This window comes from Bos grunniens, chromosome 10, assembly GCF_055505025.1.
Source record: "Bos grunniens cultivar Pamir isolate PY7600 chromosome 10, Bosgru_T2T1.0, whole genome shotgun sequence".
Taxonomy (NCBI): domain Eukaryota; kingdom Metazoa; phylum Chordata; class Mammalia; order Artiodactyla; family Bovidae; genus Bos; species Bos grunniens.
Window position 1 is genome coordinate 77,265,998 of NC_141174.1, and position 15,711 is coordinate 77,281,708.

Here is a 15,711-nt window from a genome sequence, read left to right on the forward strand (position 1 = left end):
CTATAAATAGAGGGAGATCGCGGGAGGGTGGGGAAAGGATGGCCAACGGGGACTCCCGGGTCAAGGCCCCAAGGAGGGGCGGAGGAGGGGCCAGGACCCCCAGGGGTGCTGACTCTTGGGTAAACAGGCACAGAGGTGGAGTTAACTCTGTGGAAGTGGGGTGGGGGTTTAGGGAGGACGCAGTGTCCCGGGCTGGGACCCAAGAGACCCTGTGGCTTCAGTGCTAACCCCTTCTATTCTGGCCCAGAGAAGGAGGCCGGCTAGGGCCAGCCAAGGCAATGGTTTCTCAGGGACTGTGGCGTCTCTTAGGGCCTGGGTGGGTGTGACGGCCTGGATCCCTCACTCACCCTGCTCCCTCCCCACCTATATGCACCCTCCCTGTGCCCCTCGGGGAAAAGTCACCCAGAATGAGATAGTTATGAGGCTAAAGGGATTCAAAGTTGTCTTACACAAAAGGACACAGACTGGATTTCTCCCCACCTGCGCCCTTTCCAGGTTCCCTTCCCCCAGAGGTCCCCACCCCATCCTCCTTCAGCCTGGTTCCTGAGTTGCCATTTCAGGGGCTGGGCGCCAGGCCAGTTGGGAACAATGGCCAATGGAACTGGAGCTGCCAACTGCAACACCAGCTCAGACTGCCCCCCCAAGACCCCTAAATTGCTTTCCCCCTCCTGCCTGGGAACCACCCCCCACAACCACCCTCACCACCCCCTCCCATCCAAGGAACATCAATGCCCCTTTCATCCCCACTTGGCAGGGTCTATTGGAAAGGAGGGGCCAAGAGGGAGGAGGTGACCCAGAGTAGATCCCGACTAATCAAATCCAGCTTTTAACAACCCCAAACCTAAAGGATTCCCTCTAGACTCCCCAATTTGGGGCACCCAAGTTTTCCTCCATTCCCTTCCCCACTCCCTTCATAACCATTTACCCAGAAACTGACACAGAAGCTGGGCACCCCTGGCTCCTTGCCTAGTCCCCTCTCCCCTCTGGATGCCAGTTTAACACTCTCCTGGACAAGGAAAAGCCTGCTGGAATTGGGACTGTAGATAAAAATGCATAGGACAGAAGAGACCTCTCCCAGCCCAGCTGGAACTGGGGGAGAAAAGAGAGCCTACAGTGAGAAATTCTGCCTGCTGCCTCCTCTGATGTATCTAAAGTAGGTCTTACTTGGAGTGGGGGAGGGAAGGACCTGGAGGTTCCAGCATCTAAATCCGTCTCTGGGTCAGGATGACTCAGGGGGAACCTGATAAGGGGCCTACGCAGGGGCGTAGGGCAGGCAGGAGTCAGGAAATTTCCACTGGAATCTGTTTGCTTCCTAGGCTAGGGGTCTCAGCCTGCCACAGGCAGTAAGAGGCTGCTTCTGCTCTAAGATGGGGTCCCTCCTTATCAGGGCAGATCTCAGCCTGGTCCAGTGTCAGTGGCCCAACAAGAACAATTTCCCTAACTTCCTTCTCTTGGACCAAGAAGCAGCTTCAAACTATACCTTCCAGTTGGCAACAATAAGGACCTGCTCTGCGCAAGCCACTGTATAGATGGAATTCAAAGAAGTGTGAGTCTAGTCATACCTCTCTAGAGCTTAGGATCCAGTAGTTGAGAGAAGATACAAAGATAGAAAACGTTCAGAATGACGTAATAATATAAGATTAATTGTTTACACAATAAGTGCTATAGGAAGAGTTTCCCATCCTTTTCAAGTGGGAGATCAGAGACTTCCATTCCCAAATGATGATTTTAAAATCCCCTGATGGAGACCAACTGTGAATTCAGCAAATACTTTCAGGTAAGTTTGTTCAGTCTTCTGGTAATTGTAACATCTATGCATGTATGCACTTACATGTGCAAAGTTTATTATTTACTCAATGACCAGTCTTCTGTGTGTGTGTATATATATATATATATATATATATATATATATATATATATAGGTTCCACAGGCCCTCAATAACTCAGAAACCCTTGCCCAAAGAGGCTTCAGCCCACAGGCTAAGAACCATTATCTTAGTATAATTCAGAGAAGGAAAGGGTTTTGTTCTTAGGGTAAAGCATCCTATGAGAAGTACAGTACAGTACTTGCGTGAGAAGGAGGGGCATTCTATTAAGGCAGAGAGATCATAAAGGAAAGTTTAGGGACAGAAATACACAAGTTAATTTGATGAACTGCATAGTAGCTACTACGTGGAAGATAATTCCTACATAGTATCCCCCCCCAATACTATAAGATAAATATTATTGTCCTCACTGTACAGATGAAGAAATTAAAGCTCAGAGGTGTTTAGTCTCTTGCTCAAGGCCACTCACTAGTAAATGATTTATCTAGGACTTAAATCCCTGGATTCAATCCTCTCCAAAGTTATTCTGTCTCTACCAGGCTTCAGGTAGCCTCTGCAGCATAGAGTGATTAGGTCATTATGGCCACAAATGCAGAGTAATACTGATGAAATGTGACATCTGGTAAGGTGGATTGGAGCCAAGTGTGAAGGTCCTTGAATGACAGGTGAAAAGGGTTGACTCTTCAAAAAATTTTGAAGATCCAGAGTGTTCTTGATCAGGAACAATGGATAAGTAATTGTTTTGTGAAAATAATCTGATTGGGAGCGGAGGGTTAAGAAGAGATGGATTATGGAGTGGTTGAGGGTAAGGCATTTGACTTAGGAAAGAGGTCATTTAGAAGCCAGAATAATCAACTAGATATGAGATGACAGGGACTTGAATAAAGAGTGGGAGTAACAGGAATGGAAAGGAAGGAGTGGATTTATAAGACAAGGGAATTACAGAAATTGGTGACTGATTAGATGGGATGGGGAGGGAAGTCACCGACCTAGTGGCTCTATTTTAGGAGCCATGAAGTTCATTGCTCTAGATGGTTTCCAGCAAGAGAAAAGGCCAAAGAGAAACTCCTTCTGAAAGAAGAAACAACACATGTAGTAAAAACTGAGTAAAATTACAGCATTACTTTAAAAAGAGAGGGGAGGGCATTCCCTAGTGGTCCAGTAGTTACTCAGAGCCTTCACTGCCGAGAGCCTAGGTTCAGTCCCTGGTCAGTGAACTAAGATTCCAGAAGCCATGTGGCATGGGAAGAAAAAAATATCCCTGACCTGCATAGAAAATTAAAATTATCTGGAAGATTTTGAGAGTCTGAGGCTCACCCTCACCCTAACCCAGCCAGGTGTGTGACCCTACAAGGCCCACACTCTTTCCGTGTGGGGCCCAAACTGGAAGCCATTTCAAGTTCCTATTGAGCCTGGTCTGCCAAAGCCAGTGGGATTCTCCATGTGGGTCATTAACCCGGCCAGGAGATGAAAAAGGGACAGTGCTAGACTGATGTCAACCTGTTTCCCTTAACTCCTTCCCTGAGCTCTCCTCAACTTTTGTTGAGGGACAGAGTATAAGACAGTTTAACTAGGACCAGAGGACTGGTTCAAGCAGGGCTGAACCAATGAGGGAAGCTTGGTCACTTGCAGAGATCAGGAGTTTGGTAACATGCTCAATGCAGCATGCAAGGTAGGGACCCAAGACCCCCTCCCCCAAGATTAGAGCTGTAACAGGGGCTGAAAATGATGTCACATAAACACTGCTGAGGTCACAGAAACTTCCCTCTCCTCCCCTGTCTCCCTCCCCACTGCCCCCCAGTCTCCTCAGCCAGCCGGCTCCCACGGATCTGCACACACTTACCTACAGAGGCTGGTTAGGGTCAGACACCATCCAGGCACTCTCAGGTACACAGAAGTGGTGGGGAAGTGGTTGGCAGTGGTGATTATTCAGTATGTAGGATCCACACTAGTATCCCTCGTACTGGGAACAGTAGGTCGGACGGGTGTGTTTGTTGCTGTTGCTGATTCTGATTTTACTGTAACCTTCATCATTCTTACTCCTCAGTCCTCCCCCCTCCCTCACCCCCAAGCCTCCCCCCTTACTGTCCTCCCCTACCTCCCGTTGACCATGGCATCAGAAGCAGAAAGAACGTTCCAGCGGTTTGCTGTCTTTGGAGAATCGTCAAGCAGTGGCACTGAAATGAACAACAAGAACTTCTCCAAGCTGTGCAAAGACTGTGGCATCATGGATGGCAAGACGGTCACCTCCACTGACGTGGACATCGTTTTCAGCAAAGTCAAGTAAGGGACCACGGACGGGTGTGGGGGTGGTGAGTAAAACAAGCAAGGTCATGGGATGTGGCAGGGTTTCTGCAGTAGAACATTTGTAACAGGTCTCCTGAGCACCTACTGGGTGCCTGGCTCTGCTAGGCCCTGACCTCAAGACATTCAGTGTATAGAGGCCCCGTCTGAGTAAGAGGAGGGCTGGACCTTGGAAAGCAATGACTTCATGTTCCCCAGTTCCTGGATTTCTGTCTTACTGACCAGGGCCAAGAATGCCCGAACCATCACATTCCAACAGTTCCAGGAAGCAATGAAGGAACTGGGCCAGAAGCGATTCAAGGGTAAAAGCCCGGATGAAGCCCTGGAGAACATTTATAAGCTCATGGAGGGCAAGGACCCAGCTACCACTGGTGTTACTGTGAGTGACAGACTTCATTCCTAACCCTGACTCTGCTTCCCTGAGTCCCTGCTGCTCTCATCTCCCCTCCTCTGCACCAATGTCCCCAACCCTTTTCAATAGCAGAAGGGAGACGGGGCAGAAGGCCTTTGGGCACTTTTAGAGATCATCGAGTCATTTCAGAAGTGAGGAAACCGTGAGAAGTGACTTACCCAAGGTCCACAGCGATTTTATTTATTTGCTTATTTTTCTTTTCACACCTATTTTAATAGTAAAACTTAGACTCATTCCCAAGTATCCAGGATCTGGGCCAAGCCACCAGGGCCAGGTGGCTTTGGGGAAACACTGAGCACAGAGCACATGCTACCTGCTCCCTACTCCTCTTTGCGCTCTTATGTAAGGTCTAATATCTGACCTCTTGCCTCGACCCACCTTTCTGTTCCCTATTTATCCCCTCTCTACTAAAAGCTCTTTCTACTGTGGGTTTCAAATAGGGCCTTCCCAGCAGGACAGAGGGGCTTCCCTGATGGCTCAGATGGTAAAGAATTTGCTTGCAATGCTGGAGACCTGGGTTTGATCCCTGGGTTGGAAAGATCCCATAGAGGAGGGCATGGCAACCCACTCCAGTATTCTTGCCTGGAGAATCCCCATGGATAGAGGAGCCTGGAGGGCTACAGTCCATGGGGTCACAAAGAGCTGGACAAGACTGAGCGACTAAGCACAGCACAGCAGGACAGAACTTGTGTTTTAGGTCTGCGATTGAAGTCCTCTGGCTGCAGCCTAGTCAAAATAGCTTCTCTGGAAGCAGAAAAATCCACACACACCTCCCTACTCATTCCCATGCCCCGGATTCCTTTCTCACGAGTGGATGGCTTTTATCATAGTTCCTCCTCTCGTCTGCACCTGAGCCCTAAGCAGGCAGCACCATGCCAGGGGTTGAACATGGGCTCAGACAACTAATAAAACTACTCGAAGGCCATTTCTAGAGAAGGGCTGTGACAGTGGAGGGGAAGGAAGGGAGAAGGCTCAGGCTCCTCACCCTCTGGCCCACAGAAAGCGACAACAGGGGGCGGGGTGAGCCGGCTGACGGACACCAGCAAGTACACCGGTACCCACAAGGAGCGCTTTGACGAGAGTGGCAAGGGGAAAGGCATCGCGGGACGGGAAGACGTGACTGACAACTCAGGCTACGTGAGTGGCTACAAGGGTGCTGGCACGTATGATAAGAAGGGCAGCAACTAGGGAGTAGCCTCATCTTCGCCTGTTGGCCCTTGACCCTGCATCTTGAACACCAGGGAGCTTGGAGGGGACAATAAACATCTGTGTGTACAGCAGTTCATGAGCTCCGTCTTCCACCCGGGGAAGGATGAGGGACCCTTGGTGCAGAAACAGAGAGAAGAGCCGAGAAACCCAAGGGTAGGCCTTCCCAGAAGCACGTCCTTCGTTCTACTTGGCCTCCTCATCACTGGGTAGCATCCCCCTCAACAGCTCCTTCTAAGAACATGGCTGAGGAATATACTTGGAGATAAGCGATAAACTAGCTGTGGAGGCAAAAGTATTTGTTAGTTGTGCTCACACATTACCAGTATCCATCACCCCCAGCATCCCAAAGGGGAGTAGCAGTTCCCGATTTGACATAGCATGGCCCAAATACTAGCAATGAGACCGTTCCCTGTCCCTCCACCTTCCTCATCTGCTGCAGTCCATGTTCTGTTGGGGAAGAAATAAACACCAGAGATCTGGTGGCCAAGGATCAAGGATCTACTTAGCCTAACTCCTGTTATGAGCTTATTCTAGAGCTAAGGGTTTCCCTGGTGGCTCGAGAATGTGCCTGCATTGCTGGAGATGTGCAGGAGACATGGGTTCTATCCTTGGGTCAGGAAGATCCCCTGGAGTAGGAAATGACAATCCACTCCAATATACTTGCCTGGAAAATTCCATAGACAGAGGAGCCTGGTGGGCTACAGTCCATGGGGTCGCAAGAGTCAAATACGACTGAGCACACAACACAACAAGGGTAAGGAGACTTCATTTTCAACCCAGTCCAGAGCTGAGTCTTACCCCACCCACCTCCATCGTGGTAGATGTGGAACAGAAGATCCTACTGACCCTACTGCCAAAGGGTGGCCCAGGAAGATGGCCAGAGGTGGGTGACTTCCAGGACTCTGAGAGTAGGAGTTCTGATGCATTGCAGGAAAAGTAATGAAATCAGAACTAATTCAGATGTGCTTTTTATCTTTTTATTTTGCAATGATTAGACTCACAGGCAGATGTAAAAAAAAAAAATACAGAGAGATCCCATGTACCCTTCTCCCAATTTCATCCAATGGTTGTATCTTACATAATTCAAATATGGTTTTAAAACCTTCTGTGACCACAGCTGAGCCCACTTCATCCCTGCCTTGTCAGAGGCAGATCCTGGATTTGGGGGGATATCAGAAGGAGCTTCAGGAAGGAAAAGGATGCAGGAATCTCTGGGAGAACAGGTCAGAGAAGATAACTTAAAACTCCAGTGGTCCAAGGCGAGAAGGATGGAAGGAAAAGAGGTCAGAGAAAGAATACAGGATGACTAAAGAGGTTGGAGGAGTTGGGGAGAGACTGAGAGCTGAGGGGGATGGCCTGGAGAAATGAAGCTGATATGAGTCTAAGACTCTTAGGGAGGGTCCTACAGCTAGAGATAGCCACCATACGGGTGAGCGAGTGGAGGGAATCGTAAGGGACATGGGGAAGACCGAGAAGGGAAAGGTGGCAGGGAGAGGATTTGAGACTCGGAACCGGTGCCATGGTGTGAGCTGAGGCTCTGGGACTCCGGCCAGGATTCAGAATCTGGCCCAGTAGATGGACAGTCGCTGCCAACTGGACACAGTCAGCTTCTTGGGTGGGTAAAACGGTCTGTGGGAGAGCGAGAACGGTGGCGGGGGTGGTGGGGGGAGGGAAACAAGACGGAAAAGGCCTAAAAGACAGTACAATGTTGCATGGTGACCAAAAGTCTGGACATACTTCCTGCTTCCCTGGTCTCTTGGGAGGGGACTCTGCCTGCCTGTGAAGCCAGAAAGGAAGCCTTGTACCAGGAATCTGAGCTTCAGGAGTGGGGACAGGCTAGTGTGTAGCAGTGGCCATGCACGGGGAGTTGCGGGGGTGGTTTTAGACCAAAGGCTTCCCTTCCTAGTAGAGGCCAATGATATCTATGGGTTCACCATCATACTTTTCAGAGCAGAGCAGATAGAGCCTTTGGTTGGTCAGGGTGCTGTTGTAACGGCAGCTGGTCGGCGGCTGTCTGGGGTACAGGGAGCAAATTGTGAGCGGGATGGAGTCCTTGGTGAGCGTGCAGTATTCATTGTAATTCTCACAGAAGCTCTCACTGTATTTGCAGAACTTCCAGATGACTGTCCAAGGGGCATGTAAGACATAATGGATCCTTGGGCAATACCAGCTTTCTTGCCTGCCCCGAACATAGGACATCAGACCATTGCAGTAACCTTGGAAACCTTGGGCGTAGGTAACCTTGGGATAGTCAACGTGTAAGGTACGGAAGTTCTTGATGGCAAGCTGAGTCTTGATGTTTTCAAGCAAAGCTGTCCCTAGAACAACCTGGAGGAAGAGGAGCTGGGCCACAAGTGGTGCCATTCTTCCTGCTGGCAGAGTTAAGGTGGTTGGAGACAGAGGTGGCTGGCTGTCCCTGCCCAGAGCCTCCAGTGTGCCCCCAGCCTCCCCAGTGCACCCTCCCCTATGCCCTCAAGGCCCAACTGTCCCTCAGAGATCATGCAGCCCAAGTCCTCATGCATCAGAGAGAGGAGACATTTGCCCAAGGTCACCCCGCTGGTCGGCCACCTCTAACCATTCCCCATGTCCCTGGGTCTACCTTAGAATCTCAGCTTCACCCCATCCATCTGGGAGCTGTGACACTTACGAAATAAGAGGTCCAACTGGTCCTTGGGTAAGAGGCTCTTCCTGGTTACCCTGGCCTGGTTAGTCCTTCTGGTAAAAATGCAGAGGGTCCAGAAGTGACAGGCTCAGCAGCACTTCCCTGACTGCAGCTTAGGAGGGATGGGAGCTGGAAGGCAGCAGGACAGAGGCGGAGTCTTCCTGCCTGAGGCTAAGGACAGCCAACAGGTGAGAGAAGAGGCTAGAAAGATTGGTGGATAAAGACTGGTGTGGGAGGAGGGCATGTCCCCTGGGATTGAGGAGCCCCTTGGGCTGAGGGGGCTGGATGAGGAGGAGGAAAGAGCCATTTACCTTCTGCTCTCCTCCTCTCTGGTGTCATCAGAACACTAAGTTCCAGTCTCCTTGCCAGAAATCCCCCGGTTCTTAGGCTTCCTTTGATGTCTTCTCTGGTTCACAGGCCCTGCTCCCGTGGAAAGGTGATAAGGAAAGCACTGTCATGTTTCTGAGAAACAAGGTGATGCTTATTCCTGACCCTCAGAGAACAGCGGGTCTCCCACTCTCTCATCCCACTCCTGGGGGCCCTGGGGCCACATATACAAGGGAGCCTCCCTGCCGCCTGAGTGCTGGGCTAAGAACCAAAGACCATTCTGTGGACCCCTCACCATCTCCGTCACCGACTGCACTCCAGTGGTGATCACGCTGACCTTGTAACCTCAGGCCCTTTAGCATCAGGGCACTCCTGGAAACTTATGAGTGCTGACCCGGAAGGCTCAAACTTGTCAGGTGGAAGTAGACAGCGTCGCCTGGGCTGGAGGCGGTGTGGGCCGGTGCCCAGTAGATCAGATTCTTGCTGTTTAAAAAAAAAAAAAAAGGGCCAGGCTACTAAATGGTTTTCATCAACCCCTGCCCCTTCACAGTCCTGGACTTCCACGGGCTTCTCGGCCTTGCCTCCAGCACCTGTTGTCCAGGTTGTGTCTTAGGACAGCTTACCATTCTCTCCCTGGAGAGCAGGAAAGGGGAGTCAGAACAGAACCCTGAGTGTTCCAAAGCTGGTGTGTGATTCACAAGGGGTAGGGGGCATGGGGAGATCCACGGGTGTTCCTCATTCACAGCCCCCCTTAACCTTGCTCTTTGTTTTTTCTTTTAAGAAATTTTCTTTTTATTTATTTATTTATGGCTGTGCTGGGTCTTCATTGCTGTGCACAGGCTTTCCCTACTTGCAAAGAGCAGGGGTTACTCTCTGGTCATGACGCACAGGCTTCTCTTTGCAGTGGCTTCTCTCGTTGCAGAGCGTGGGCATACAGGCTTCAGTAGTTGCGAGACTTAGTTGCCCCAAGCCATGTGGAATCTTCCTGTGCCAGGGACCAAACCGGTCACTCCTGCATTGGCAGAGGATTCTTATTCACCGCGCCACCAGCAAAGTCCAAACTTGCTCTTTCCGACAACACAAGGCAGACTCCAAAACCAAACCCATCCTCCTCCAGCTTGCTTTCCCTCCTGCCGTGTCTGTTTCCTCAGTTACCTCTGCAAGAAATCTGAGAATGATCCTCCACCTTACCCTCTCCCGAATCCCATCCATTTGGAGGCAGTACTACAAGATGGTTAAGAGCAAAGCTTTTGAGCCAAACAGACCAGGAATTGAATCCTGGCTCTGATGCTTCCAGGCTGTGCACCATGGATCTTAGTTCACTAAACCAGTATAAGTTTCAGTTTCTTCATCTGTCAGTGAGGATAATATTCCATACCTCGAAGAAGTATTAGGATTCATGAAGATGTATATCAGGAGCTCTTAGCTCAGGGCCTGGCACTGGTATGAGCTCGAGTCCATCAGTCACGCAGCCCTGACAATCTCTTAACTAAAATTTTCCTCGAACCTGTCTCTTCCATTCCTATTCCTTCTCCTGCTCAGGATCTCCTTCTCTTGGACACGACACACTCTCCAACCACAAGAGGACTCTCCATCTCATAGGGCAGAAGACCTCCGTGACGTGGCCCCCACCATGTCTCCAACTGAATCTCCATCCCTGCCTGCTTCCACCACATCTTGTTCATCTTATCTCCTCTACCTAGAATGCTGCTCTCTCCTCCCACTCTCACCCCCACCCTCAGTTCTTCTGAACCAGTTCATGTGGAGATCAACCCAGAGGTCATGTTTAAGAAGCCTCTGTTTGGAGCATCTCCTTAGGGAAGTGTGCACAGCTAGGCAGGTGAGGGGAAAGCCCACACAGGCAGGTGGTTCATCTGTATCCTTCAGGCTGGTCTATCAGCCAACACCCTGTGGGAGCCCATGCAGGGTGGTGCCAGAGCCTGGCTGACTCAAGTCTTTGTTTTGAGGAAGCTAGCATTATGTGGCCCCAGTCTCAGAGCATGCCATCTCTTCCTTATTTGCTCAAGGCTGCAACTTCCCTTGGAAGAGAAAGGGGCTTTTTGTGCCTCTTTGTCTTCCACTTCCTTCATTTGCTACTCCCCCTTCATCACTGACCTCCACTTGCACAATTACAGAAATGGAACAACACATCATAAAAAGTTTAGGATATGATCTCAGGTTAACCTACTGAGCTTCTGTTTCCTCTTCTGGAGAACGGGATTGATGCCTTCCTTTCCTCATGAGGCTGTGAGAATAAAATGAGACAGTTAGTATGGAAATGCCTTTTAGTCATTCAGTTCAGTTCAGTTCAGTTGCTCAGTTATGTCCGACTCTTTGTGACCCCATGAATCACAGCACGCCAGGCCTCCCTGTCCATCACTAACTCCTGGAGTTCACTCAGACTCACGTCCATCGAGTCAGTGATGCCATCCAGCCATCTCATCCTCTGTCGTCCCCTTCTCCTCCTGCCCCCAATCCCTCCCAGCATCAGAGTCTTTTCCAATGAGTCAACTCTTCGCATGAGGTGGCCAAAGTACTGGAGTTTCAGCTTTAGCATCAGTCCTTCCAAAGAACACCCAGGACTGATCTTCAGAATGGACTGGTTGGATCTCCTTGCAGTCCAAGGGACTCTCAAGAGTCTTCTCCAACACCACAGTTTAAAAGCATCAATTCTTTGGCACTCAGCTTTCTTCACAGTCCAACTCTCACATCCATACATGACTACTGGAAAAACCATAGCCTTGACTAGACGGACCTTTGTTGGCAAAGTAATGTCTCTGCTTTTCAATACGCTATCTAGTTGGTCATAACTTTCCTTCCAAGGAGTAAGCGTCTTTTAGTCACTAAACAATATATAATTGGATATCTAGTTATGGTCCTATACCAACTTACTTTTTATTCCCAACTCACTCAACATTGGCAAGTCTTATATTCCCCAAATGAGCCAAGTGACCTCCCTACATCCCCACTGCCAATCTAGAGCCCTCTGTAATGCCTGACTTAAATTCATCTTCACCAAGCTTTCTATTAATCATGCCCCATGCTAATTGCTTGAAAATATTTTAAAATTGTTAAATACTACCTGAAAAGCACTACAACAAATATTGGGGGAAATAGAAAAGTAAATGAGACAGTTCCAGTCCAGATTAAATTTACAATTCAGTAGGAACAACACACGGATAAACATATGTTACAAAGTCATGATCATGGAACCGGAAAAAAGTGCTGAGTGTATGATTGGCCTTTGAGTTTCAATCTTCAATCCTTGTGGTTTGGTCTTTAAAATCCCATCCTGATCCATAGTATTGCTTCATCCATTCTGACATCCTTGTGATGGTTTCATCTGCACCTGAGGCCTGAGATTTGTTAAATTGTTACCCGGTTATACTGGACTTTACTTATACAACAATCATCCTAGAGATGAAGAAACTAACTTTTAGAGAGGGACAGCAGCTTGCTTGAGGCCACCTGTCTAATTCAGTGGTTCTCAAGGGGGAGCAGTTAATCATGTCTGGAGACTTTTTTGGTTGTCACAACTGGGAGGTGCTACTGGCATCTAATGGGTAGAGGCCAGAGATGCTGCTCAACGTCTTCCATTGCACAAGGACAGCTCCCACAACAAAGACGAACCCAGACCAAAGTGTAGCTTGTGCTGAGGTTGAAAACTTCTGGTCTAATGACAGAATCAGATTCCCTAACAAGAGCAAACTTACTTATACCTTACATATTGAAAAGGATTGGTAAATATCTAAGACTTAGAGATTTTTTGTTTGTTTGACTTTGCTTGTGATGGTGCTGGTTCTTCTGCCAGCCAAAGGAGTACTGACCATTCATCACTGGAGCACGCTTTTGTTATTTTTCCCCTGAAACTGACTCTCTGCACACAGCCATGTACACATTCTCTCCCTCCTCCCCTTCCCAATGGTAGGATTCTAGAACCACTGGCTAGACTGACAAGTGCAAAGATGATTCCCTATGATCAAGGGGGAGCCCTAAGTGAGCTCACTACAATCTTGGTGGCTTTACCTTTGCCCTTTCCAAATCAAATGGTTCCAATAGCAAACTGTCCTGGGTTGTCCTTGAACTCAAAGGATTGTTTCAGCCACTTCAACCTCCTTGTCATAATTTGACCTTCACCCCAGGGTTAGAGTTCAGCAGCTGCACTGTCAGTTCCTCAACTGGGACTGGGATCATTCAGGTGATACCACCTGGGAATGGGATCACCCAAGGCCAGGACAAATGCCTTCTAACATTGAATTTGAATCCTTTAGGGTCACTAACTGTGCTCTATCCTGTGGGAATAGTCTAACAGATGGTCCGTGTCTTCTGGGAATTGACAGTCAAAACTGGAGGAAAACAAATGTATATGAAGAAATAACCAATGATTCAAGGCAGAAAATTATACATTTTGAAGACAGTAAATGTAGGAATTTAAAGATGAGAGAGATCCCTCTGAATTAGGAAGGCCAAAGAAAGCTTTTTGGAGGGAAATTGAAACCTTTGGATGGATCTCAAGGAACAATTAGGTGGAGATAAAGAGAGTTATGAGCCTACTGTATAGCACATGGAACCCTGCTCAATGTTATGTAGACACCTGGATGCAAGGGGAGTTTGGGAGAGAATGGATATAAGTATATGTATGTCTGAGTCCCTTTGCTGTTCACCTGAAAGTATCACAATATTGTTAATTGGTTATATTCCAATACAAAATAAAAATTTTAAAAATATAAATAGCATGTATAACATATATTTTAGAAAATGTATGAATTTTTGCCCAAAAAATTTGTGACATTTTGATTCCACTTGTTTGACTTAGTATGAATAGAATACTAAATTTCTAATTAAAAGAAATAGATATGCATCAAGCAACAAAGTTTTACTGTATAGCACAGGGAACTATAGTCAGTATCTTGTAATAACCTATAATGGAAAATAATCTGAAAATAATGTATGTGTATATGTATAACTGAATCACCTTCCTGTGTACCTGAAACACTGTAAGTCAACTGTACTTCAATAAAATATACTGAAGGAGGAAGAAAAGCGAGATAGTTGCAGCCTCAAAGCTTGAAAAAAAAAAAAAGAGGGGGTGGGGAAAATTATGAAAGGCATGTTTGAGGAAAGAAAAAAAACCATCCTGGCTGAGACTGAGGCACTCAGTGGGAGAAAAGTCAGAGACAAAGTTAGAAAGGTAGGTTTGCCAGATTGTGGCAGACCTTGAGTATCAAGCTAAGGAATTTCTAACTTACTCCATAGACAAATGGGGAACAGGCAATGGCTTACGGGACAGAGTGACCTGGTGAGGCCTCTCAAGCCCACACCAGGTTCCCCACCCCTACATCCTGGCTGGTCTAAAGGCACTGGTCTAGGAGCCAAGGATTCCAAACTTCCGTCACTGCTGCCTCCTACAGATCCCAGCTGTTCCAAAAGAGGTCATGAGAATTCAAAGACCCAAAGTGAATCCCACATCTGACCCCAACTTGCTATTTGTTTCACTTTTTCCTCGTCTGCAAAAATGAGTCCATTACCTTTATATATCCTAGGAGCGACACAGAATAACAGAACTTGGATCTGCTCCTGCTTGGAGGGAAAGGCTCATGGACTTTCCATGGGTCTCCAGAGGCTGTGTAGAACTCCAGAAGAGAGAGAGCCTGGGCTCTGAAGGGTGGGCACCAATCCAAGTTCGGCCTCCTCTCTCCCAGCCCCCTTCAACCCCTCCCAGCGAGGGCTAGAGGAAGTAGCAGCTGTCGTCCTGAGGGGAAGACAGGCAGAGGTCCACCTGACACTGTTGGGATTTTTACAACACCCACCCCAACAACTTTAAACACACACACACATGCACCATGCACCACACACATGCACAGCAGTGGCCCAGGGAAAGGTTAGGCCCAGAGCAGACTGTGACACTGAAGGAGGAGGTGGCTACCTTACAGCCCTGCACAGAGGCTTGCTTCCCTCTCATCTTCTCTCCCACCATTCTGTCTTCTTCTCTCCCCTCTTTAATTTTTCTCTTCTCCCTTCTGCCAGCCTTCCCGACCAGTCCTTGGCCTGATGCCTGACTCCTTTTGTTCTCCCTAACCTTATTCCCCTTCCTCCATCCTTTCTCGCCCTGTGAATGCAGTGAAGGAAACATGGCAAAGTTATCCTACCGAGTGCAAAGTGAAGCAGATCTTGGAAACTGTATGGTTTCAGTGAATAAATAAATGAAATCACCTGGCTTATCCAAATAACGGAGGCAAAGTAAGGGTTTCAGCCTGAACTGTGTAAACAGTTTTCACAGTGCAAATCTAAACGTTGACTCCCTCTTCCCTTTGACCTGAGACAGCGTGGTTGTGTTTACTTTCACAGAGCACTAAGGTAGACTTTTTTTAGAACCCCACACGATGAAGTCGAAGAGCAAACTAGATAATTATGTTAACAGGAAAACACAAGAGCAGAGGGCAAGCTGTGGTTTGGAATCATCTCACTCTAGAATAATAAGAAGTGAGGAGGAGTCCGGCAGGAGAGGAATCCAAATGAGCTCTTGGCCTTTCCACCCCCTCTCTAACCCCAGCCTCCGGCCCAGGGCAGGACTGGCCTGGGCTGATCTGCATTCTGTCCACATTCTGCTTTAACCCTTGGATTCCTACAGCAGCAGAGGCATAATTCTCTACCCAGAAGTCCAAACTACAAAGAATCAGGCACCTGAACAAAGCAGTGAATGCTGTTACCACCGCCAAGGCCTCACCAAGGGGGAGCCAGGGGAGTCAGAGGCCTGTTAACCTGCTCCTGGTTCTCTGCTGCCATCTAGTGGTGTTTCTCACTCCAACACCATTGTTTCTTCCAAAGATTCTCCATTCTGACCCACAGCTGTGTTCTCGAGCTACTAAAATGACGTCCCCAACCTCAAAACAAACACCCCACCTCCCTGACTCAAAATCCTAACTTCTGGACCAGAACACAGACTGTATGGCTCAGGTTTGTACGACCTG

At 48.4% G+C, this 15,711-nt stretch overlaps 2 protein-coding genes across 3 annotated transcripts; one reads left to right on the forward strand and one right to left on the reverse strand.

Moving 5' to 3' along the window:
- The first annotated feature begins 25 nt into the window (after positions 1-25).
- On the forward strand, positions 26-5,822 carry TPPP2 (tubulin polymerization promoting protein family member 2). 2 transcript variants are annotated; one of them, XM_086322194.1, is made up of 5 exons: positions 1,317-1,546; positions 1,661-1,777; positions 3,874-4,109; positions 4,356-4,509; positions 5,542-5,822. In XM_086322194.1, the coding sequence occupies exons 2-5, from the start codon at positions 1,742-1,744 to the stop codon at positions 5,728-5,730; spliced, it is 615 nt and encodes a 204-aa protein (XP_086178320.1). In that variant the 5' UTR covers positions 1,317-1,546; positions 1,661-1,741; the 3' UTR covers positions 5,731-5,822. The 2 variants fall into 2 exon arrangements, with proteins under 2 accessions (XP_086178319.1, XP_086178320.1); XM_086322193.1 differs by having other exon boundaries at positions 26-1,777.
- Positions 5,823-6,712: 890 nt separating this feature from the next.
- RNASE13 (ribonuclease A family member 13 (inactive)) lies at positions 6,713-8,115 on the reverse strand. Its single transcript, XM_086322198.1, has one exon. It carries the CDS (start codon positions 8,113-8,115, stop codon positions 7,654-7,656), a length of 462 nt encoding a protein of 153 aa, XP_086178324.1. The 3' UTR covers positions 6,713-7,653.
- Between the last annotated feature and the right edge of the window lie 7,596 nt (positions 8,116-15,711).